Below are 26,584 nucleotides of genomic sequence, written 5' to 3'. Positions count from 1 at the left end.
CACACACACACACACACACACACACACACACACACACACACACACACACACACACACACACACACAATACATTGCAGAGGAGAAATGCATAATTCTTCCGTCTTTCCTTCTGACGGGTAGTTTTTCTTCCCCACATAGACAGATATTGTCTTAGATGACTAAAAGAACAGCATCATGAAGGTATCTTTGAATGACTTACTCTGATTTCCACACCTGGAATGTACTTTGGCCTCTTTTGTTAAATTTCATCACAGCATCCTGATGCTGCTGCTGTGTCTACTGACATTTTCACACTCTGAGAAAATTTGTGTCTCAACTCACAGAACAGTTTCTGCATCTGAAGTCATCACATAGACCGCACGCTTCGTCGAGTGGAATAGAAAGAGTTGTGCCATTTTAACTTCTTTGGTCAATATTTCTCACAGAGTCTATTACTTCAGTAATAATGATATTTTTAAAGGGAACCGGCAGTAAGTATGCTTTTGGGTAATGAAAGAAATATTAGCTGCTGTCCACATGAAAAATCATTAGCTCCTGTCTACATTATAATTTGTTTTGCCTCTTTCTCTCTTCCACCCCCCAAACCTGATTTCAAACTGATCAGATATGCATTCGCTGCTACCAGAATATGAATCGGACCAAATGAGAGAGTAATGAGAAACTCAGCAGACTCGTTGAAAGTCTGGGGCTTGTTTGTTTATCTGCATATGCATTAGGAGTCAAAGGAAGAAATTCCTATTAGTCTTTCAGTATATACACATTATCACCTCATTTTTATTTATTTATTGTTTTTTAAAGGCTCTAACCATGACCACATCTCAAACTCTCTTTGAAAGTTGTGTCAGTTGTGGTTTCATTGCTATTTTCACTGAGAGGAGAGGTTGCCCAGTAGGCTCAGATCCTGCAGGACAAGAGGCATTTAATTTCTCCTCTCAGAGAAATGGGAAGGCAGCCAGCAGGATGCAACTTTGTGCATCGTGTGACCTTGAGTTGTGTAGTGTGCAGCTGGCAAACATTTGGAACCTCGTTGCGAAGGCTGTGATTTGAGGATATTTTACATCCGTTCTGAAAAGTGCAGGCATGGGGATTTATTATTTAGATTACTACAAGTAAACCTTATTCTGTAGTGAGACATTTTCTCTTGCCTTGTATCATTGTTAACCTGGACAGACACTGAGGAGATGTGGTTCAGCCCAGATAGAGAGCTTTGGGGAATCTGAGCTGCATTGTGTGTGTTTGTGTGTGTGTGTGTGTGTGTGTGTGTGTCTACCCTTGCTCTCAGACATCAGCTGATGAATTTGGTGAATATGAATATCACACAGGATTTGAATGACACATCTTCTTTCTCGCTGTAGAGTCACGGTTGCTCACAAAAAAAGGTTATCAGCACAGAATCCAGTCCCAGCAGGATTCATCCATCAAGCCCAGACAACGTAATTCAGAATGAGAATGCTGCGTGGAGGTTTACAAATCACGCTGAGAGTAGACCTGCTTTGCCCAAATTGCATCAAATACATCCAATATTTGCTCTGTATACAAACAGTGTACAGCTTTATACTAAAGGTAAAGAATAACTTATAGCATTGGCCTTATGAACTCATGAAAAAAGAAAAATCTAGTCCCTTTCAAGTTTTTAAAAAATCTATAAGAAGTTAATTTTGCGGAGAAGTAAGCGTTGCTTTTTAAACCAGATTGAAAATGCTGACAAATACTCATCATAATTAATTTTACTTTCAATTAAAGCTGGGGGCAAATATTACGTCTCCCATTTTTAGAAGCTGACACAGTACATAAAGAGAGTCAACATGTGAAAAATGAAAACATTTCTACTGATTACAGGCAGCACTTTGCATGCGTGAGCGAACTGATGCTCATTATAAACCACCGAAGGACTGTGCATGCACTATTTGAACTCTGTTTCCTGGACAACCATATTTAATCTTATATTCTTTAGCATTATATGTATTTGAGCCTGTGATAATTACATGCTGGCTGCTTTATTGATGGCAGAATCTGCCTGCTTTTCCACCACTGTGGCCCAGACTACAATATCTTAATAACTGTAGTATAGATTGGCGTAAAATTGAAGATTATTTATTAGAAAATGTGATAATAAATGATGCGAAGAAGATATTCCAGAAAGCCTAAACTTTAACATTTACTAAGTGTTTGTGGGGCTTTAGCAATAGATAGGACAAACCTATTGTTACCAACATATTGGTTTTGATAGCCTATTGCCATGATTGGAATTTAGATTGTGTGTTTAACGAACAGTTGAATAGGTGTACCTAATAAAGTGGATGGAGAGAGTAGCTGTGGATGTAGATGCCTGTACTTTTTACTTACTTGTGAAGTAGGTAAAAACAAGAAGTGTAATATCCTGTTGGAACCTAATAAGATTCTGAAAGTTTCACAGATTTGTGGTTTAAAGTTCTCTTCGCTTTGTTTTTATCGTCTCCAGAACCATCCTTTGAGAGTATACATTCATTATGTTGGTCTGTAAAAGTCCTCGGATAATTTCAGAGTCATGTAAACAAAATTCCACTTATTTAATTTGCTTTTAATATAGTTTTGGTGTCGTCTCTGTATGCTGTGTCCTTCAGGGACATTAGGGTTCATCTCTGTCTGGAGGCATCAGAATGGATGGCCGTGATAGGCATCGAGTAATTGCTGATGCTATCCTGTTATCTGGCTGTAACTCGAAACAGACGGTAAGATGGGGCACGGCAGAGTTGTAACTGAGAGGTCGGCTAATGCACTTTTGGCCGCTTGCTCTCTCTCTGCTCAAAGAGCAGATGCAGATCCTCTGATGACCTCTTTAAAAAAAAAAGAAAAAAAGATTTGATTATGTGGTTTTTTTGCTTACTTGCATGCGGCGCAGATGTAGAGATGGTGTGTTTGTGAGCGCAGGTGTTCGTGCCTCTAAATTGAAAGCCTAAGTTGCTTCCTGCCCCCCTACAGTCATTTATCTGCCGACTCTGCGCACAGCCAGCAGACTAAAGGAACATTAGCAAAGAGCAGACATACTCCTGACTGGGCATAATCAAACTCTGTAACACACACAGGCAGACACCCTATTCATCTTCCAGATTCCTTACTACTGGTTTACAATTCCTTACAAAGACTAATCCGCATTGTTCCTTTGCCTACACAGAAACAAAGAAGAGCTACACACTGGCAGCAGCAGCAGCTTAAATTTAGACTCTATACATGCACCGTGCACCTCATATGCTTCATAACATACGATATTTAGAAAAGAACCTGTAATTTCTCCCCTGCAGACAGCTGAAAGTCATTCAAGGCTGGAGATCCTCATGTTGTTAATTAAAAACTATCACTGGAGAGATGAAATATGAGCTTCTTGTGTTTTTGAATTTATGACCATAAATAAATCTGTTCAAAGATGAGAAGGGGAAACCAGAGATCCATGAAGAGCTATTCCACTAAAGTCAACACTGACTCAAAACTTCACAGTGCTCCTGATTAAATAAACATCAATAAGCTATTATTGAAAGAACAGCACATGAGATGTCAGATTGTAGACGGTTTGAATGATATTGCTCAGCATTTATTATGACTAAGAGCTGACAAACCATATATTTTGTAGCTTTAGGAAAAAGAACTTCAACCCCCAGAGGGCAGAAATGTTCTTCGGCTTATTGTCTAAGCTTTGTTTAAGCTCTTCTCTCTGTGGTGTTTCATTCAGCTTCTGTTTGTGGCTGTTGCTTTTGGATTTATGTCCTTGTCCTCAATTATTATTATTATTATTTTGTCTTTTAGGGGGCAAGAGTTCAAAATTCTGCCAAGAACCTGGGAGTGAGGGATCGCACGCCGTCATCCGTCCCAAGGTAAAGCTACAGGCACCACTCGTTTTACATTTGGCAACATTAGTTAAAGGTCATTAGCTTTTCTTGTTTTTGAGGCCACTCTTTTTAGGATTTTTCCAAACTTCATGTTATGGATCTTTCTTCGCACTTCTTTTCATGGACGGCATAAAAGATGAATTTAACCACAGGATGTTGACCATTAGTTTGAAGCTCTGGGTTTCCTGTATTTATTAACCAGACATGACTATATTTGCAGCACAGAGTAGAGCTGATTAGCTACTGCTAACTAACTAGACTGCATAGCAAAGGAGCCTCTGTTATTCTTATGTTATCTTTTTTGTAAAAAATGGTGGGAAAAAAAATGCAAATCAAGCGTCAAGCCACTTCCTCATTGGCTTCACATTTTACACCAAAAAATTATGTATGTCTTTTATATACAGTCTATGATTAAATCCAATAATTTAATGAGGAAACTGACATGGAAGCTATGTAAGAAAATAAACTATTTATTTATGCACATAACATTGGCCAAAAAAGATGCTTTTTGGAGTGCTTTTAAACAGCAAGACCCAGCAAGATGTTGTTCAGCATGAAAAAGTGCCTCCATAACATCCATCTGAGTAGCTGAGAAGAATTAAGCAGAAGGACATGTACTGTAGTGCTATAGATCTCTGCCTGTGCTTTTTCAACAGGTCTGGAACCAAATGGTCATTTTAGGGATATTAGCAGAAAGATTCCTGTTGCTCAGTAGCTTTAACAGGAGGGCAAAGACTGCTCTAGCCATTTGGCTATGGCATATAGGTTTTGTGTGAGAGGCAGCCCTTTTGAACCTTTTAGTGAAATTGACAAATAAAATTTAGTGGCCGGATGATTAGTGTTGAGACACTGAGACATTGTGGTCATGCAGCAAAATTACTGCACTCCCTGCAGGCTTATGTCATAAGTGTTGCAGCATAAGTAGCTGCCACAACTGTGGGATATGTCTGTATCCTCTGAGGGTCTTTACAAGATGGACTCTCATTCCTGCTGATCTGTAGATGGAGGGGTCTCTTACTCACGTGATGTTGTGGAAAATATAACGAGACCGCGTTTTTCCACTGTGCAGAAATGATCTTTCAGGAGATGCAGATGTGAAGTGTAAAATATTAATGCATTTGTTATTAAAAAAATAAATAAAAAAGAATCCAGAGAAGAGATGAGCGCAAATGCTTCTCATATTCTCACTTGGCAAAGAGTTTTCTTGATACCACCATTTAGATTGGGAACACAGTGCACACCTACACAATCAACAAGCAACTTTTTGTTAGAGGCAAAACAAAGAAGTGCAAACAAGACGGCCAGGTTCCCGTGCTCCGCTGTCCCTGACCTCCTTCAGGCGTTTTTAAAATGTTGAGACCTGAAGAATAGAGGGGTCCACTCCAACAAATTCATCATATCTCATGCTGCTCGGGTTTGATCTTGGATTACAAGTGACCTATCACGGACAAGAGCAAATCAAAGTGTTGCTTCAGCAATGTTTCTGTTCACCAAGGTGGCAGAAGAAACCATGCTTTGACTGGGAGAAGTATGGAAACTATTAGGACACTTTTTACATTTAATAATTTAACAAATGAATACGGATTTAACAGCTCATGGACTTATACATGAGCACTTTATATTATACATTACGATGTATAGAGGGCAGACTTATCAAGTGTAACAAAGATGCTGTGCATAGTTTTAGTACGTACAAGTTGTTTGCTTGTTTTTTACTCTCTTTGCATATTTAATATTGTTTTACTTGGTAATACAGAGCTATTACTGCATGCTTCCAGTACGCATCCTCATATCCGGTAACTCCAAACAAAGACCTGAAGCCTGAAGAATCATCGCTTTGGTTGAATGTAATTAAGCGTCATGTTGCATATGTGTTTCTCTGATCAGGTTGTACAAGCTGTGCCAGCCTCCACCCCCAGATGGTGATCCATAATGCATCGCATCCAGGAAGAGGTCTTGAGGATCTTTTGAGTCAGCAACGCTTTCCCTCCACCAATAGTTTAATCTAATTAAAGAGAGTTATTGGGTTCATTTTACATGTCCAGAGTAGCTGCCTAAAGTGTAAATAGAATTTCTAAACCTTAGATTGTGTTTTAATACTTTACATTTTTCACTGTTGTATTTGATACATATTGTTGATTTTCTTTTTATTCTGTGATGCATCTGACAAGACAATGTGTCAGAGCGAAGGGAGCGAAATTAGCTTAATGAATGAACAAAATTAATCCCATCAGTTAAGTGTCTGCATGTTATTCTTCTTGTTTTTATGAGGGACATTTGCATTTCATGGTATTAGCTTTATTTGCATATGAAATAAATGATTAGAAGGATACTGGATGTAATTTGGCACAGTATTTGTTCAAATTAGCCAGTAATTTGTCAGCTTCTGTTCAGCTCTGACTTCAGTGCTTTGTCAGTTCCATGCTGTTTAATCATATGACTGTGTGTGTGTGTGTGTGTGTGTGTGTTTCTTGAAAAGATGTTTATTCACTTGTTAATATGCACAGCATTTAGCAAAAAGAAAGAAAAACAAGGGGGGAAAGTGTTGATAGAGTCATACTGTCTCACTGGGTTCAGATTGTTAGGCATGCACATGAAGATTTTTCAGTGATTTTTATCAGTATTAACATAAAACAGCATACAGTTAGGAGCTATATTCTGTGTTCCTATATTTTTATATATATATTGACAATACTCAGGATTAAAACATGCTATCATTGTAGAGTGGATGACTAGCTTGCTACTATGCAAAGGGTGATGTTTCCTACATAGACCGTATGCCTCTGTATGATCAATGTAAAAATGAAGATGATTGGGGTTTTTCTGCATATTCCCTTCAAAATCCTACAAAATAATAATAATAATCCTGCCATGTATACAGTTTGTAAAATGTACATTAAAGCTGATTACAGGGGACACTTCTGTAGTTGATTTACTCCTGAAAATGACCATTTTCCCACCGGCCATGTTGGTTGTGGTTGGTGTAGAAGGTACCCGCCTTTCCACAACTCTTTATTTAGGTGTGCATGCAGTTTTACTTATCAGTGTGCAGGTAATGTGGTCTAATTAAAGCTACGAGGAGAGAAGTGCGCTTGTTTCCTTGTGGTAATTAGCAGAATGCGCAGTAACTGGTCAGTGCACGACTTTGTTGCCCAATTATCATGCTGAAGCGCGCGCACGCACACACCACAGTCTCGTTAAAGATAGTGCTAGGCAGTGCCCGGTGTATAAGTGGGAGTGGCCGTGGCGCGGTTAAAACTGGCAGCCAGTAAGCGGAAGATTTGTAATCCCTGTCACAGAGCCGCTGTGGCATTGGCTCATGCGGGGAAGCTACAGCCACAGAGTCAGTAAGGCGACAAGCTGGGGAAGGTCCCGGGCTGACTCTCCTCCAGGATGAGCCGGACTCAGAGTCACCCGCTCCGCACTTGACGCAAACCTGCCTGAACTTAACGTGGCTCGGTGCACATTTTCTACATTTCAATTCGCCGAGACGTCTCCTGAAGGACGAATGACAGCGGCTCACCTCATGATTTCATCCCGCTAAAAGCTCAACACAACAGTTTCTCCATGGCGTCTCTTCAACAGTCAAGAATTCAGTCGTATCTGGAGAAGAATAAAATCGGACCCTTGTTTGAGGTGAGTGTACGAATGTGCATCCAACTCCGAAGTTATTGGCAGCCGGTTTAAAGGACCACCACTGCTGTGCACCGGACTGCGTTATTCGCTTTAATTTATAGTTTGTGCCAAATGGCGAGCGCGCGTTTGCGTGAACTGTCACTGTCTTATTACTGCATTATTACTTATGCGTCGTATAGTTTAAATCAGAAGGGCTGGTTTCAAATAAAAACATTTATTTTCTTGCACTTCTACAGCCGATGTCTTCCCCCTGCGCTTCCCTTTAAACGACACTGCAAACCCTATAAAGCAATATCGGCTGCTCTGTCTGCCCTCACATCTCCAAGCTTACATCCTTCTGCTGGTGATTTGCATTTAAGAAGACTGGGCTGTAGCATCCTCTCTGTGCCTTTTACAGTTTGGTGAAGTTGGGGGAAGCCAGTTGTAATTCAGACTGGACACAGTAGGCTTAGCTTTTACTATACGTTGTGCTACAGAGGACACAGCCACCCTCGCTGTGTGTTTGTCACTGAAACCGTCTGTGTGTTCTTCATCGGGGGTTAGAGCTACAGTAAGAAACCCAGGGGGTTAGGAAAAGCATGACTTCATCCCTTGTTTGCTCCTGGATTAATTGCTGAAAGCAGGTCTGCACGGGTGTGAGACATAATCAGATTTATTAGAAGTAGCTTTTCTCTGAGGTGCAGAAGTCTGATTTCAAGAATCACTTATCACCATGAGAAGAAGGCAAGGATACAGAGGGATGGCTGTATACGTGAACTGACTCTATACGTGTGCTTCACAAATGTGCTGACGCTTCACTTTTCCCCAGCTGCATGTGTGGAAGCGGCAAACGCACAGAGCTTGAAGTGCATGGATTACAGGAGCTGCTGTGGCTTGTTTCAGCACCGTGGACAGTGAATCAAGCCTAACATGCATTTCACCAGCGTAGAAGAGAGAAAATCTTCCTACCAGGCTCAAAACCGCTCAGTTGAAAGGCCTCTGTAGTCTCTGATTGTTTGTCTTTGCTCCCTCCATCTTCCTCTTCCACCTGTCCCCCCCTCCCCACCCGTCCCTGCCGCCTGTCTGTGATTTCTTTTTCATTCCTTGCTCCGTGCTCAATTAAATTGTGTTTCCTTCATGTGACGATTGAAGGCGATTAAAGCCAAGGAAGTGCTCGGCGCGCTGATCAAAAATGCATTTGTTGCAAACATCTGTGACGAGACTTTATAGTGAGCCATTCACATCCAGAGTTGTCTCCCAAAGTTATCAAACAGACTTGTTATTCTGAGTTACAGAGACGGGGATCATTGGCGAGGTGTTCACAGCAAATAGGCTGCGAATGGCGTGTTGTGAGGCTGCATTGTGTCGTGTAGATTTGCTGGGGAAACTGCCAGGAGGGAGAAAGTGGTGTAGTAAGAGGAGGATATTGAAAACTCTCCTGGCTCTGTCGCTCTCCTCATGAGAAAAATGATGTAGCTGCTATCCTGCTGCTGCGCTTGAAAACCCTTGACCATTTCATTGTTGTCCTAAAGAAAATCCATCCGTGTGCTTTCAGTTGTGAAGAAACAAGTTCTTTTTTTTATTTTATTGGACAAGTCCTGAAGAGAGGTTTGAATTCTCGCTGTAATTTCTTTTCTTTTTTTTTTTTTCTTTTTTTTGGATCAGATGTAGAACATTGATACAGGTGAAGGAATGATACAGCTGTTCTGTGCTGCTCAGACCAAAAAAGGGGCTCGCTGGAAGCTTGATATCCAAACAATACAACACCTACAGGTAAAATGAATTTATAAATGTACTTGTAATTAAGGTACTACATGAGCACGGTGTGGACAGTTATGGCAAAGTGAACTACAAAAACAAAATGTAGTGATACTATTACAGTATAATGTTCTTGTATTACAGAGATTTATTATAAACAGGAAGCCATCGTGATCACAAACACTTTAAAACTTGCCCTGTTAAATTACAATAATGTGCTGCCAGCTAGAATTGCCTACATCAAAGTGCTGCTTTTATAATATGCATTCTATAATCTGCAGCACTCTTACTGTGAAAGATATTACACTACCACACTATATAATAGAGGTTTTATTCTCTAATACTGCCAGCTGTAAGGTTGCCATTTTACTCTTTCTTTTTTAATCTCCATAAATAGTTTTGTACAAAAATATATTAAAGTATCATAGAGCTACAGTCATTGGACACTATTATTATTTAAGATGGGTACACTGTAGTTATGAAGGGATGGACATGCTCACTAACCATCCTCATGTAGGCTGTGGTGTTTAAATGATGCTCAATTGGTACAAAGTGTGTCAACAAAATATCCCCTACACCATTACACCGGTCTATGCCTTTGAAACAAGGCAGGATGGCTTCATCCTTTCAAATAGCGACCTCAGTTTGCTATTTTCAGCTGACAGGAGTGTCGCGTGGTGTGGTCTTCTGCTGCTGTAACCCATCTGCCACAAGGTTCAATATGTTGTGCAGTAGATCCAGAGTTTCTGAAGTAGACCACTATGTCTGGCACCAATAAACATGTCACATTCAAATCACTTTTCTTCCCCATTCTGATGCTCAGTTTGAACTTCAGCAGGTCGCCTCAGCCATGTCTACATGATTAAATGCACTTAGTTGGTGACGTGTGATTGGCCAATTAAAGCGTTAATAAGAAGTTTAACAGGTGTGACTAACAAAGTGGGCATTGAGTGTAAAACCACTAACCAGGTTCTCAAGCTACATGTTGCTGGCTATGAGGTTAGTTTTTATTGTTTTTGAACTATGCTCATTTGGATGTAACCACTGTGATATCACCTGTTGGTTTGTGGGACCCTGTTTTGAAGGTGAAGGGGACAGTTATCAGTACGAGCTGTCAGGCTACATTAGCAAAGCAAGAGGAATTCTATGGGTGCAGTGCACATAAACAGACATCTCCTAATGACATAAAATGCTAGCAGGCTTAGTGATCAAGCAACAGAATGGGACAGTTTGGAGAGAGAATGTACTTTGAAAAGGCACCGACACCACAAACACGACTGAGAGATCTAGTTCTTTGAGTTGATGAGAAGTAGCAAAAAATTGTAGCGGGCTTTAAAGTGGTTTCTTTCCTCGGTGAGGTTTAACGTGGCTGACTTGCTTGTGGAACCAGCCTCAAAGGGCCACTAAAGGAACTGCAGTCTTCTGCACTCGGGCCCTTGACTATGACGAGATAGCAAGCTTAAAAACATGGTATTCATTTCACTGCACTGTCACAGGAACACTGATGAATACTTGAATACTAGCCACAGGTAATTAATCTCTGTTGTGGTGGCTCGTTGCTAGCTAAACTTCAACACTGTTCTCAGATACACAAACAGTGGAAAGTGGATCACACATCCACACAAAAAAAGTCCAAACGCAGCATAACCGTCACAACACCACTAAATTAATGATGATTGAACTTAAACACTTGCATTCCCAGGAGTCTTTTAGCTCATTAGTGCAGAAATTCTGTGTAGCGGTAGTACTCTGTAGAGACTTTCTTTAGCGAACGATCTAATTCGTACAGAAAATATAAATGGTTTGTCTCCTTCAGCTTTTACATAACTCTTCATAGTAAAGGCCGCCCTTTGTTTGCTGAAGGATCTCCTAAATATATTTATTGAAGAGCCTTTCCGAACGCAAGTGTACAAGTTTGTTATGGAAATAAAAGACGTCCTTTGTCTCCATTAAGAGTCCTCTTACAATATTGGCTATGTATGCTTAAGTCCTCCCTCCCTCCTTGAACTCTCCGATCTGTACCAATCTACCCTTGGCTTTCATGTTGCATAAAAATCCAACTTCAGCTTAATTTTTTTCCTCCTAAGGCAAAGCGCCATCACTCCTTCCTCATACCCAGCTGCAGTCTTAAACAGTGTGAGTAGAAGCGAGGGTTCATTTACTCGCCCTGATGAGACGCAGCTTATGATTTGCCAGAGAATCGATCTCCCACCCCACCCCACTAATGAAATGGTTGCTTTGCAGAGATAGCAAGCTGAGTCAACACAGACATAATATTCTTCCAAAACAGTGAAGCAGCCTCTCATAATAACTGAAGTAATTGCTCTCTAACGTATTGTAAAGTGTTTTGGTAAATTGATATTCTTTTCAAACACCTGCCCTTTTCCAATGCCTTAGCAGTTTCACTGCAATGTGACAAATCCCAGTCAGTGTTAGGCATTAAAGCAAGCTGAAGGTCACATGCTCAGGTTTCGTTGCTATACTCGGTATGATACTCCATTGTAAATGCCACTTTTTAAAACTATAAAAGCCCCCCTTTCCTGACATTTGTCAACACACAGGACTCATTAATTGAATGAAATAATGGGTCTAATTCTTTAATCTTTGCTTTATCGGAGGAGGATCTGCAGGATCTACCTGCAAGCTTCTGACATTTAAACTCGTGTAACACAGTTGGTGTAAAATGGTGCATTCTTTGCCTTTATCAGCAGACGGTGTAAAAAAGCCGCTCTCATATTCCTCCCCGCTGTGATCTGTCAATCATGTCTTAGCCGATATAATGGTTCTGTTGGAACTGTGAACTGATGGATCATGTAAATGTTGCCTGGATCAAAAAAATGTCACAGCATTGAACTGGAAACTGGTGTAACAGTCAGATGTTGAAATACAGCCCTGCTCTGTGAAGCAATTGGGGTCTGACTTTTTCTCCTTTGTGACTTTAATAGCTTGAATACAGGTTTGACATGAATTGAGTATTTGTTATAGTTTAGAGGCTGCTGTGATTGCTCGGCGACATTAATGAAGTTCACTTATGATGTAGACTGTATTTAGTGTGATTTACATACATATTTAATTAAATAGAACAGGTCTGGGTTGTTCACAACAGTGTTTAGAAACTTGCAAATGGAAAATACTGTTGCTTCTAAAATATCGGTGCAACACGAATGCATATAATTTCTTTGAAGTTTGTGTATGTATTGCGTTCATCATTCATATGCCTTAAAAAAAAAAGAAGATCAGGTTCAATTAGTTCTACACAGTGAGAATGACAGATTTGAAATCGATGACTGGGGAAAAAAGAACACCCGTACTGAATTTGCACTTTGTTTGAGCCAATGCTTTGGGTCGAGGTGCAGGAATTTAAACGAGTAGGCTGCTCAGTTTCTACTTATTGGTGTTTCTGCTTCGAGTGAAGTTAAATGACTTTGCTTCTCCCTCAAGATTTCTCTGAGTGAACTGTTTGTCCGTTCACGTAGAAAAGCTCCACTCCAACTTGCTCAGCTGTGTAGTTCTGCTAATGTGCTGTGTCCAGGGTTTAAGAAGTCCAGCCCTGCAGTGCTGTTAAGAGGTCAGGTAGGGCTGGGAAACACGTATATGCACAGACACACACACCACCTGACCTATTGATCCACTTCCTTTGGAGATAATTTACTGGACTCTGTGTGATTGAGTGTTTTGCAGCTTATTTTCACCAACATTATTACCAACATCCCTCATCTTTCTGTCTCAGTGAAACTTTAATATTTCTTGTTGGCCATAAACACACACCTAAACTTAATAAATATGTGTTCACTGTGTCAGACCTGCATTTACTGTGATTTCTTTCCATTTCAAGATTATCTACACTGTATAGGAAAACCAAATGGCAGAACTCAGGTAGATAATTACTGTTATAACATGTTAAATGTTCTGCTTAATTGCAGGTAAATTAAAGTGCTGGACACTTTAGAGCATATTATTTATGTTATTGTCCAAAATTGAGCCACTACAAACCTGGAGTCCTGTCGCGCCCACTTTAGACACTGAAACAATGAAACAGTGCAAATTCACACAATACAAACAAATACTCTGAAATAAGACTTAATAAAATGCTTAATAGTTAAAGACCTAAAATATTGAATTGATTCATGTTAATTGAGAGCCATCAGTCAAAAAGTCAAAAAGTCACATAAAATTTGATAAATTACAATATTAATTTACATTGCTTGATCTTAATTACTTTGAGCATTTGACTTTACAATGGAACTAGGACTGTGAGATGTAACCCAAACCTCTTTATCCTCAAAGTCGATGTGTTAAAAGCAAAAAAATAAAAAATAGGCAAGCATAAAGATTTGTTTGACAAGGGCCAAATTGCAATGACTAGATGAATGGATCAGGGTATCTTCAAAACTGCAGCTCTTGTGGGGTGTTCCTGGTCTCCGGTGGTCTGTATCTTAAACTGGTCCAAGGACGGAGCAGTGATGGATGGCCAAGACTCGTTGATGCATGTGGGGACCAAAGGCTAAGGCTGAGTGGTTCAATGCAACAGATGAACTACTTTAGCTCAAATTGGTTAGAAAGGTGTCGGAAAACACAGTGCATCACAGTTTAATGCATGTGGGACTACTTGGTATTTGAGTTGACGTAAGTCATAATTTGCAAAGTACAGTTTTCTGGTCCATGTCATACTTTTCATAACCAAACAGCATCCGTCCTACAGAGGTAGAACCTTTGTCTCACCTTCACTCTCTATGCTGATATCCATGTTTCTGCCTGCATCCATTTCTTGTAAGACTGCAAGCTGTCATTCAAATGATTAGAAAATGCCATTAACAGTATATTTTGTAAAATCATTAAATTAACTATAAATTAGAACATAGAAGAACATTAGTCTTATTTTTTAGGAATGTGTATCATAGGTCAGTCAGATCAGGATTTAATATAATTGATATTCTTTGAACTTGGATTGCTGTCTGATTTCTTTTCTTTCAACTTATTTTTTCCCTTTCAACAGGAAATAAGGTCAGTATTTTCTGCAATGTAACAACGAGAGAGGAAAGGACTTGAACAGAGAACACAGGGGAGGCTTAGTAAATGTCCAAAGTCTATATTTTTAGTCAAAAATAAGCAGTGATCATAGGAACAAGGAAGGCAGCAAAGTAAACAGTCCAAGTAGGGAGCAGGCAAAAGGCAAATCCATAAAACAGCCCAAAAAGGTCATACACAAGAAAATCAATGACTAAACATGAGAAATAACAAGAACACTAGAAAACAAGAAAAACTAAGAAATGCCTGGAAATCTTGACATGGTGAAAGTAAGACGATCTGACAGGGAACATACAGGAACAGCACATCCTGCAGTGAGCAGCTCACTGATGGGAGATGGGTGAGTAATTGGCAAATAGGGAACAGGTGTTTGGGGGGCGGGGGGGGAGACTGATCAGGATGTGGCAGACAGGAGGGAGAGGGTACCGTCAAATAATCCAAAAAATGACCTCCTACCTCCTTTTCTAATCACTTTGAGCGAGAACGTCATGCGGTTAAGCAAATTTGTGAAGAAAAATTCAAAAGGACTTTTGGTGCTCAGAGAATCTGACTAGACTCCTTAATCCTTTATCATCCAAGTATCATACAGGTCACCTGGATGTGTTTTGTAATTTTGGCTGTAAAATTACAAAATAATTCTCATCTTTCAGGGACAATTTTAATTTTCTCCTTAGATTAAAACTGTCGAGGAGTCAGATCATGTGACGAGCTCATGGTAAAATCCAGGTGGAGCTGACTTTTTTACAGCAAATTTCTTCTATTCTTTCCAAAGCTGTTTGCATTTCATCTCTAGCACAAATGATAACAGCGTTACGGCCATTTAACGAGCACTTGTAAAATAGGCCAGTGTGACATATTGAAAATGTACTACAAAACATAAATGTTACTTCATCCATTACAGTGTTGTTTCATCTAGGTCGAATAAACAAGAACATCGACAAAAATGTATCATTAATTACAAAGGGTGTAACTTTAAAGAAAACACATAGCTTAAAAGATGAATTTTATCTTATTTCCTTGTGTTTCCTGCTGGAAAGTGATCCAATTTAACTCCTTTTCTTCTCTTTATTTTGGATTTCTGTAACTTCATTGAAACCTCTCCGTCTGTCACTTAGCCAAACTGACCTGAAGCAAAAATTAATGAATGATCATCCTAAAGACTGGTGATGCAACAGTGGGCATTACTAAATATTTAGCATTAATTATCAAAAACACTCTGTATATTATATTGCATACGGTCCAGTATGAGAAGTGAGTCGCTTTGATCATAAATCCAGATAAGCTCGTTACCTTACATCTTCATGACTAAGTATAGCTTCGGGTTTTCTACGCTTGCTCTTTTGGTTGTAGTTTCAGCCATTTGTATGCACACATGTTGGTGGGTTATTACAGCATGCAGACACAGATCTGCTCACTTTGAATCATTTTAAGCAAATGTGTAGGCTTGGTAAATACCTGTCAATTAGGAATAAAATGATTTCCTTTGGTAATTTATTACGACACCGTGAGAAAATTGAAACAAAGCCTTTTTTCCCTTTTGATGTCTGGCTGGTAGGGTAAGTGATTCATTTACAAATGAACAGCATCAAAATTCAGGGGAGAGAAGGTTAGGATTGGTTAAATTGCATCATAATGTGCCAGAGAAAGTGCTGCAGCATCCGTATCAATTAGACGTTATCTTTTTCTTCAAACTCTGTGATGGTCTTGAGTTTGGTAACTTGGTGTGACAGATGTGTGGTCATGCACGGGTTAACACGGCTTCCCCTCAGGCACAGTTAGAGTAATTACCGCGAGACAGGCGGCTCAACACACGGCCCAAGGCCAGGTTGGTCCTGAGGGAGTGCAGGATGGGGACAAAGAGGGAAGGTAAAGCATTTCTGTGGTATCTGGAAGATCGAGCAGGGACACGATGATTGAAGTCCAAAATGAGGAAGACTTAAAGCGTGCAGTGTTAGGCAGGGGGAAGGAGTATCCTTGTATTTGTAAGAAGACAGGAAACAATCAGGAGAGAGAGAGAGAGTACAGTGGCTCTGGTGCATGCTAATAAAGATATCACGTCCATTTCCAGCCCGCTGATCCTGGGGGCTTACTGATGTGTGAAGCTGATAGTCATGCTGGTGGTGTAGGAGAGCTGATCATGTGATACAAAGAGCCTTGACAGTTGCCCTCTGTTTGTTCAGCTGGTGACTAATGACCATGTGTGTACAGTGTGCAGACACTATCAGTGCTCATACTGTATGTATTTCTATAATGTGTGTGTTTTTAAAGGTTGCAAAGACAAAGTTCATTTGGCTGTTTGTCCATTACCTTTCCAGCTCAGCTTTAATGTAAATGATGGCGGAAACAATCCACAGTGCTCATTCTGTGTCTTCCCAACTTTAGCTCTAACTAGTATTAGTTGTCCCCAATTGTATTGTGCTACACAGTATGTTATTTTGAAGAGGATAATCTACACACTGTTGACGTAGAGCTGGCTCGTGGATGAGATCCTTGAGTGATGGCGATAAAAAAGTGGCAAACTTGGGACGATACTTAAAGAACAGCAGTTCTTTGAGTGAAAATGGCGTGTTGATGCCAGAGATCAACCAAAAATGGCCAGACTGGTTCGAGGTGATAGGAAAGCAACAGAGAAGATCATCTCTGAATGAAACAGATGGGCTACAGCAGCAGAGGTCCACACTGTGTCGAAAAACTGACACAAGAGCTCACCAAAACTTTTGAACAATAGAAGATTCTGCTGCAGCATTCAGCTGATAGAAGCTTGTCTAACCAAAATCAAAGCACGAGTCCATCCTGGCTTTTCTTACGAGTTTAGGCACATGGTGGTGGTGTAATAGTGTGGGCAATATGGGGCAAAGTGTCCCTAATAAAGTGTTCGGTGAGCGTAGTAAATAAAATTCCGTTTTTCTGATTTTTCAAATGCTAGGTAGTCTTGTGACTGTGTGAAGTTGATGTGTAGTTAAAAAGATATACAAAAGATACCCAAGAAGTTTGCAAAGAAGAGCTTTGTGAAGAAAAAGTGTTTCTCATATAGAACACAAAATACATTGAATGCAGTGATAGTCATAGCAAGGCCTCTGTGCGTTTCGTTTTCTATTTTAATTACTTGATTGCTGTGCAGCAGAAAGATCGTCATGTAGGTTTTGAACAGGTTAAGTCGCGTATGAATGTTGTGAATAAATCTGTTCCTGTGGAACACAGCAAGCACCACAGATAATTACCAAAAAGATGATAAGTAAATTAGCATTTACACGATTATTTTATTGTTATTAATCCAACAGTATCGGAAACCATACGGAAATAAATAGAGGGTGATAATAATTGCTCTCCCTAGTTGCAGAAGTGCAGAAGTGACAGAGAACAGTAAATGGCACAAATTAAACTGTAGGAGAAACAAATGCAAATGGAAAGGGGAAAGATGTGATACTGGAAGATGTTTGATTGAAAATTGCTTTGGCAAATTTTGTCAATCCAACAGCGCCCTACAGTCAAACCGGTCAAACATAATCAGCAAATACTCCGCAAGGACAAAGCAAGTGAAGGGTGCATATCAGCGAGGAAGACGAGAGCAGTTTTATCTGCTGGTGCCAGTCTGGCCAGGTGACATTGCCTCTCCTGTAGTCTCCTCTTCCACATGATCTCTTCTGCTCTTGCCTTCCTGCTTATTCAGGGTTTGGATGTCTTCCACCGGCACATCTCTTGCTCTCCCTCTGCGTGTCTTCACCTACGTTGGCTCTGAACTATAAAGACACTCACATGTCACCTTAAGTAACCTGTGATATGACTTTGCATTGACATATTTTATTAACAGAAAGAATAAGTAAATCATTGGCAGCCATTGGCCTCTTCTATAGGTGACAGGGATAGGAAGCCCTCCAGGGAGTATTGGAGGAGCTGTTTCTGCAAGTCCAGAACATGCTGAAGGTGACACTGATTTTATTCAAGCAAGCCTGAAATAAAATGTGTAAATGTGCTCTATACTGCTGAAATCCTCTTATGTCTACCCTCATACTTGCAATACAGACACACTGCGCTTGTCTCAGTAGATATGTGAATAGATATACTTCCTCTTTGGAACACAGACATCACAGAAAGCCGACTCATGCAGAGTAAGTGTTGTGTGCTGCAGGCTCAGTGTCTCCTCGCATCCATAAATCCATAGCTCAAATAGTCCACCAGGAGTCTACAATGGCTGAGGAGGAAATTCATCAGCTCACAGGTTGACAAAAAAGAACTAAAGCTTAGGCAAAGTCGCTTAAATCACAGAGCTTGTGAAGCAGCGTTGGCTCTGTCGGCTTTTTTATTCTTGTCCGTGTTCTTTGCGATTCCGTCTTTGATTTGCACAAGAGAAATCATTATCCAAGTGTCCAAGGTAACAAATGGAAATGAACTCCTTGGGACTGGCAAAATTTATTATACTGCAACCGACACTTGAGCAGGGTGGATACTCTGTGTCACCAGAGTTTGAAGATTTGTCCTTACCCACCACCCTGGTAGAGTTCTCTCTTCCTGTCCTCTTTCAATGCCACCGTCAAAACTGTCTCAGCCTGCTACTCGTGCACGACCTCCAGAACTTTCTCTTTGCCCTCCTGTCTTATTTTTGACTTCTTTCCAGTTTTAATTCAGGGAGTTTGTTTAAGTTGTGGGGTATCAGGCATCAGTGAGCGTATCATGACTGCTATTGTCCCCGGAGGGAGTCCTCGAGAGCTTCCAAGGACATGGGTGTCTCTTGGCTGGCTGACAGCTTGTCAATTACTGTGACCGAATGAAACTGCCTGGGGCACGCAGATATCCCGCCAAACGACGCATTTGCACAGATACGAACTGAGTCTCCACTGTCTCAGTTGCTTCCGCCACCTGTTGGGCTGCTTAGAGATCACCGCTTCACAGACCGTAACTCTCGGGCACTCTTTAAATCTCTCTCACACATATAAAACCATACGTTAAGGATGATGTTCTGCTGGTGCAAGTAAGTCCAAACCAAATAGTATTAAAGTCAGCTTGCACCGAAAAATGTTGACCCAAATTTGAGTCTACATCTTATTGTGGTTCCTGTCGAAGGAAATGTGATTACCCGTCTAACAGCATGTGCTTATCAAAACAAGACTGGTGTTATTTAAAGCAGCTCATTACCATAGAACGTGAAAGTGTCAGACACGGTTACTTTGCTCCGCTGCATACGTGAGCAATGCAAATGCTTGCATATCCACCGTGCAGATTTAGTGGGATCTGCTGCTTACAGTGTGAGGTTTTGCCTTATTACAATTGTCATTGTAGATGGTAAAGGACGAAGAGGTGCTTTAGCTCATTAAACAGCCATGTGTCATGCTGGAAGCAGAACACTCTGTAGTGCGTGCAATCAATACACGTTGACACAAGAGTGCTGTACAGTACAGACGTGTGCAGAATGCACATGTAGCTGCAAGCTATGGGATCTTTTCTTTCTTTGCATCATCGCTTCCTTCTCTTGTCTGTGCATCCCTGTGAACGCACATCCCACTAAGAACCGTCTTGCCTTTACCCCTTCCCTGCAAAAAGAAATGAACACTTGGGGCACTTAACAGAGTTCTCATCATTTGCTTCCAAATTACAACCTTCAGTAATAGACCTCCTGTTGGTAAGTTAGTTAAATTACCCACAGGAACTACTAAGCAGTAATTACAACTTTTGCCATGTGCCACTTTTAGAGGTTTTTTTGTTAGACTATGGTGAGGAGCGCTGCTTTGCTAAACTCTCGGTGCGCTATTCTCTCATGTGGTGCTACTCCTGCAAACAGTGGCGTGAGTTGCCTGTGTTGTTAGGCCTTTACAGAGAGTCATTTCAGCATGCGCCCTGTTTATCCATTCACATGCTGTTTCCTGTCAGAGCTGCTGTAGACACTGGGGCAGAGCAGGAATGTCCCCCTGACCAATTACCTGATTAGCTTTCTGAGCACACATAGTGCAGCCAAGACTAGCCAGCTGTAATACACACACAGGCAGGCTCTCTTTATCCTGTCTCTACCTCTTAAAAAAACAACAACACGCACATATACAAATAAACTCATATTGGCAAATGCATACCAGCCATCAAAGCGTAGGAAAATACAATTCTGCTAGGTATGCAACTCTACAGTGTATCCTATCACAAATACTTAAACACACACATACACACCGACGCACTCATTTTATCCATACATTACTGCCAATTCACTGCAGTCCACTAATGGCTTCTCTGCTTCACTGCAGTAGTCATCCTGAAGTCAGCCTGAGCTCTGCTCTGACTGGCTTAAACTGGTCAAACAGAGTTCGTTCTCATACCGTATCGCAGTGGCACACACAAATATACTGACAGGAGCAGACATATGCTCATTTCACTGCACCCATCATCTTCAAAGGGACTGCTATTCCCTATAGCTGTGATATAAGAGTTTCGCTCTGTGGTTTTCTGTAGGTGAAGAAAAATAAAACCCACTTCTGCGCTTGCATTTGTATCGTAGCTAGTGTATTAAGAAGTGTTTTGGGCAGTGTTAATATTTTTCTGTTGTTGTGTTTTTTTGTCAGTGTGTGTGTACAAGGAGGGAATGTGTTGTAAACGGGTAGGACGTGATTAGTTTGAACATGATCGTTCGTTTGAAGCAGTTCCCATCATGCGTTTGAAGGATTTGAAATTAGCATGCAGAGTGAGATATGGCCTCCACCCTCAGCACCTGTTACTGTGACTCCCACCAGTGTGTTTTTCTCTCTTTTTTTTCTGAGGTACACTTCTTTATTTTCTGCTGCTTTTTTCTCGAAATGTCCTTAGTCAAAAATGTGAGTTTATCCTTATGCTTACATGTAATATCTGGGCGCTCTTTCTACGTGAACAACCATCCGCGGAAGTCTTGTGCACGCCACTTGTGTCCGTGCGGTTTCCATTTTTAACTTAAGCTGTGAGTAAATAATTGTTTCGGTGTCAAACTGATTGGAAGAGCCTGCAGTGCACCAAGTCAGGAGCACAACTAGGAGTTGTGCACTTTTGTGACATTCACAGGGTTGTGCATCTTATATTTGTCAGACTGCCAATGCCAAGTTCCTTTCTAAGTGTCAAAACTATCTAGGCATGGGTGATATATTGAATTTTATAACTGGCTGCCATCATCATATCCGTGGAGCTTTGTGCAGCACTGAGTCAGGTCTCCGTGGTGCTATATTCGCTAGTCATACTTTAAACATTTCTATTAGTCTGTGTACCATTGTCAAATGCAGCTCAAAAAGAAAGGAAGGGGCCACCTTCTCATACTTATCAGAGATTACAAATATATACTGAGTTATTGGCAGACTACTAAGTCAGTAAAATGAAATCTAACCCTCAAAATACCTTGAAAAGTCCCGTATGTCACTGTGGGCCTGCTGAAAGTGTATTATACACAATACTAACACAACGATTGCTCAACACCTTCTCAACTGTGCAAATGCACGTGGTCAGAATAACACTTTCAGGCTGCAAACTTTGGAAAATCACCAGATGTGATGCTGGAGAAAAACTTGCGCCCTCTTTTTGCTTTCTCTGGTATTCTAGAGCATTTTTTAAAAATTGCCCTTCATATTTCAAATGTTACTCAGCGAAAAGGCTGCTGAAGAACACCCTTGATTCCTGCAGTGTTTATTTACTTGTATACTTATTTGCCTCATCTGATTTTTAACAAGCTTGCAGACATGTTTTACTAATAGACACGGAAGGGAACTGCTCCATGTCTGTAAGGAAAAACTAGTACCATCTTTTATTATTTAAAGACTGTGATACCGGGCTTGGTATAAATCTCCACTTGCTCGACGCGCACACTTGCTTTGAGTGATTTCAACTCCAAAAAACTCCTGGGATGCTTCTAGGGATTGATTGTGTTTCTCAGCATCAGCATGGCCGATACTCCGCTTGCTCGGACCTGCTCTCTCACTCTTGTTGCAGTGCCACTTTTGCTCTAATGGCTCTCTGCTTTGCCCTCTTCTCTAGGAGTTGATGACCAAATTGATAACTGAGACTCCAGACCATCCAATCCCTTTTCTCATTGATCACCTGCAGACCAAGCAAGACAGCCCTGGCAAGCTACACAGAGCTTTCTCAGGTTCTGCTGCACTTTGGGCACAGAGCTCCCCAGGTTGGTGCACACACACATGCAAACACATTATACATATGCTGCATGTCCCCTGCCTTTCTCTCGGACCTGGACGAACAAAACTCCCTGTCTACCCCGCAAAAAAAAAAAAAGAGTTTAATATATTTGCCCTTGATTCATTTTAGCATAAATGTCTCCTGTGCTTTGCTGTCATTTATGGTTGCAGTAGACACACACAAGAAGAACAAAGTATTTGCCTTTGCACATAGTACCCCCAGTTCATCATAAATAGTCCTATGATATGCTGAACATAAATTCAGACTCTTTCCTGACAGAAAACAAAAACACTCGGAGGGATTACATCAACTATGAAAAGCCGTGGCAAATTCACCCAAAGAAGCCAAAAAAATCAAAGAGCGACCTTGCTGTTTCAAGTATCTCTCCGCCTTCACCAGAATCCAAATCCCGTAAGTTTAATTTTTATTTAATCTTTACTTCTTAAATTTTTCCTGGTTGTGTTACTTACACAGGCACACCCGGACACACATAATCCATTTTTAAATGTGAAGCAGCACTGTTTTGATACCTGTTGATATCGGTTGTTTCCCAATTACACGCTCCATTGACTTTAATCTCCATTTTAAATTTGATATAATTATGTCTAATTAAAGTTAGTCACACTGTATAGTCCAGTGTCCTCCTTCCAGCCGAGCCCTGCAGACGAGTTCATTATTAAGGACCACCCATTATAGCCTACACTTACTTACAGCCGTGCACTTCTACGCACTCTAAAGAGGGATTCTTCACAGATTTCTTGGGTTCATGCAGAATATATGAAAATGATTTTCCTGGGTTAATTTTAGCTGTGGTGTTAGAATGAAGTATGGCAATTGAGGCAATAAGAATAGGTCAAATGGGTATCAAGCGGCGCCACAGACTTCTTCAATAATGTAACGCTGTGCTCTGTCATTGCCAGACCGAGTCTATTTTAGACTATGTTAGGAGCATTGCTCACAGTCAAGAGGATGAGGGTGTCACGAGAACCTCGTGAAGTCCATAAAAGAGGACGAGTGAACGGGAGAACTGTGCATCGGCATCGAGGTTTGGTGTGTTAGCAGCATTCCTGTTGCCCCCTTCAGAGGAAGAAGCTTTCAAAGCTAGATTTAACGTCAAATCACATTAAAAATACATGCATAGGTGTTTTGGCATGCACAGCTTATGAAAAATTGAAATCAAAAGAACTGTCTCTCATCATTATTGCACAGTTTGTATGCAGGAAGCCGGCACAACAGCTGTCAAAAACATACTAAAGGTCCACTCACACGCTGATCAAAATGAATCCCTCTTCCTTTTCTGTGCACTTTTTGGCAAAGGGTTTGGCCTCACTTGTGCCTGACTGATAGTTTAATGGGCAGATCCAAAGAGAATTGAATTCTTAACCCCTAATCTAAGCTATTAAGATGCAGCGTAGCCCTTTGCTGGGGCAGCACCATCACACAGAGCCACGCATAGGAGAGAATGACACTCGTTGCCGGAAGTAATGATTCCCCCCCCCCTCATGTCTGTATTTGGCAGATGAATTTGCTGTGTGTTTACAGTTGTTAGAATGCCAAGCAGCTTAGTCAGAGCGAACAAGTGTAGGGGAAGGCAGATTGTAGCTGCAGCGCTGACAAATATTCGCCCTCGAGTTTATTTGTGGGGAAACAGACCACTCACTTTCTGCACCTGTCAGGACATATTAGTTTCATTCAAACATGCATCAAGTTTAATCCAAATTCCTCTCTATAGTTTTCAGTGTGTTTTCAGAGACTGAAGGCTGGTAGATAACCGGCACATTTTTGGCACGTCTTCACTGTTACTTGATGTTGATTTTCCGTCCAGCTGTGTTTGAGCATAAGAACGTTTGATATGGATGAACGAGTAATCCGTCCTCTATAAAACAATATTGCTCCTTGCATGTCTGAGTGAGACCGCCAAAAGCTTTGGAGCGCTGCTAGGGGACGCGAGCAGGACATCAGTAACATATGTGGGTCATTTCCTGCTCCTGTTTAAGTTATTTTGTTAATCAAAGAGACTGACAGACACTGTCCCCTGGCCTCAGTCCAGTCAGCTCTCTGCCTCTGGAAGCCACTCTGTGACTTTTCTGCCAAAGTTTCCATTTCACTTCATCCTGCAGTAATTCACAAAGTCGTGTTTGGGCAAATAGAAAGTCAAGCAGGGGTGTTTGCAGATTGTAGTATGGTTATTTGGACATTTCATAGGGTCAGTTCTCATCCATTTCATAATACTCACACAAAGTGGATCTGCGATGCTTTCGGATGCGCTGACGTAAATTGCATGTTTGCTTCTGTGATGTCCAGTGCCTCGGTCAATCGAGTACCCGCCCTGGGACTGGAGGGAGAGCAGGGACTTTGATGAGCTCAACCACATTTTGCAGGAGAGCAAGAAGCTCGGCAAGGCCCTGGAAAGCCTGTCGCGCAGTGAGTGGCTGCAACTCAGCGGAATGCATGCTTACATCATACTCAGCAGCGTTTAATACATCTTAACATATAGAACTAAAGTCTAGACCTTTCTGTAAATGTCACTGTTAATCCCGAGAAGGAACCGGATAGAGCAGCTTATCTTACAGGCTCACCACTAAGCTTAGAAGCAGCCTAAGCTGGGATGTAAAACCGTATTAGATGCTTCTGTGCTTTAAACCATTTTCTTCTTTCCTCAGGCATCGCCATCTCTGATGAGCTTGACCAGGTAGATATTAACTAGCCGGGAAAATAAAACACTCCTATATTGACACTAGTTTGGTCTTCCTCTCATCACCCCTGCTGAATTACTCATGCTACATCAAATAAAAGAGCCAGATTTCTTAACTTTCACTTGCTCAACAGAGCAGCACAGACATCATCTTTTTCTGATGATGAACTGCTATCTCACGGGATTGATATTCGAGAGTGATACTTCAGTAAAGCATGTCCTCCATCTCCCTCTCCCTTGCCCCTTCGTTGTGGATCTTACTCGCAAAGCTTTGTCTGCGCTCTGCCTTTGTCCTCGCCTGGCCCAAATTCCCTCCCGGCACAATAGTGCAGCGGCTGCTCAGGTTGGAGATGCACAGATCGATTTTGAAAATGTTGGCTCTGGATGAGAAATACAGCATATGTTTTGACAGGGAATTTACTTTTTGCTCAGCGCACCATGTCCAACATCCTTGGCTTATAGTCCAGAGATTTTCCCTCTTTTCTGTGGAACAGAACAGGGAATGAATACTAAATACCTGCTGAGATCGTGCAGAGACAATAGAATTCCTTCTGGATTTTGTGAAAGATGAGGATAAGTATTTTTGCTTTTTGCTCACTGAATCGTGCAAATGTGTACAGAGGCTGCTTGGGAGGCAGATATCAGACAACACTCTGCTCTTTTTCTGAACTTTATTATTTAAAAAAAACTCCATTATTATTATAATTGAGGGTTTCTTTTTGAATTAAAAGTACACAGTGTTAAGATAGAGATTCATAGCAGTTCTCTGACTCCTCTCACTTCTACCTCTGCTTCTTTTCATTTTAATCTTTCCCTTTCTGTCTGCTACTTCCTGCTGTTTTAATATGCATTTCTGTTTTAGAACTTGGTGGGATATAACGCAGTTCTGCGCCCTCGGGTGGTGGGGGAGTGGGTTGGTCGGGACGAAGATGACGCAGACCCGCTGGCTGCGGAAATGCTGCACCCTCCCGTCCCTCGGTCTAAAACTGAAGTATGTTGGAGTGGAGACAGCAGCCCTGCTGGGAGGTTAGTGATTGGGAATATAGTATATTTGTGACGTCATCTATATGAGTGTATGTGTGCATCTGAGTCACTTAATGCAAAAAGTTTAAAACTGCAGAAACTTCACAAAGCTCTTGTTGGCTCTTTAAATAGGAGGAGGTAGACTTCTAACTCTGGCTGCCTGAGGAATGCCCATCTGAATGGGTTTGATAATCCCATTTCAAAGGCGCGATCAAACATGCTTGCCATGATACTGCTTCAACCCAATTTCAAATTAAAGCTAACCTCATTTCTGTGTCCTCAAGGCCAAGAAATTTTCTGCTTGTTATTTTAAAAATGGCCCGTTTATTACAGTATAACTGTGTCGTGCGTTGCATTGTCAAATCATTTGTCATCTTTAAAAAAACTCTTTAAGTTCCAAGTCAAGTGGACTATTGCCCTGTGTGTGTGTGTGTGTGTGTGTGTGTGTGTGTGTGTGTGTGTGTGTGTGTGT

At 41.0% G+C, this 26,584-nt stretch overlaps 2 protein-coding genes across 3 annotated transcripts in view; both read left to right on the top strand.

The window, feature by feature from the left end:
* The window catches only part of prex2 (phosphatidylinositol-3,4,5-trisphosphate-dependent Rac exchange factor 2), a 94,575-nt gene extending 87,777 nt beyond the window's left edge, over positions 1–6,798 (top strand). For both annotated transcript variants that reach the window (XM_005722586.2, XM_013915662.1), the window contains exons 40-41: positions 3,781–3,848; positions 5,751–6,798. In XM_005722586.2, coding sequence (XP_005722643.1) covers positions 3,781–3,848; positions 5,751–5,796 — 114 coding nt within the window. In that variant the 3' untranslated portion in view covers positions 5,797–6,798. The remainder of the gene's footprint in view (positions 1–3,780; positions 3,849–5,750) is intronic.
* Positions 6,799–7,111: 313 nt separating this feature from the next.
* cunh8orf34 (chromosome unknown C8orf34 homolog) overlaps positions 7,112–26,584 on the top strand; it is a 70,530-nt gene continuing 51,057 nt past the window's right edge. Inside the window, exons 1-6 of the mRNA XM_005722588.1 lie at positions 7,112–7,499; positions 22,236–22,380; positions 22,674–22,805; positions 24,699–24,818; positions 25,058–25,086; positions 25,952–26,115. Coding sequence (XP_005722645.1) covers positions 7,431–7,499; positions 22,236–22,380; positions 22,674–22,805; positions 24,699–24,818; positions 25,058–25,086; positions 25,952–26,115 — 659 coding nt within the window. The 5' untranslated portion in view covers positions 7,112–7,430. The remainder of the gene's footprint in view (positions 7,500–22,235; positions 22,381–22,673; positions 22,806–24,698; positions 24,819–25,057; positions 25,087–25,951; positions 26,116–26,584) is intronic.

The sequence above is a fragment of the Pundamilia nyererei genome, unplaced genomic scaffold, assembly GCF_000239375.1.
Source record: "Pundamilia nyererei isolate P.nyererei 1_Seehausen unplaced genomic scaffold, PunNye1.0 scaffold00007, whole genome shotgun sequence".
Taxonomy (NCBI): Eukaryota; Metazoa; Chordata; class Actinopteri; order Cichliformes; family Cichlidae; genus Pundamilia; species Pundamilia nyererei.
This window is presented reverse-complemented; position numbering and strand designations above follow the sequence as displayed.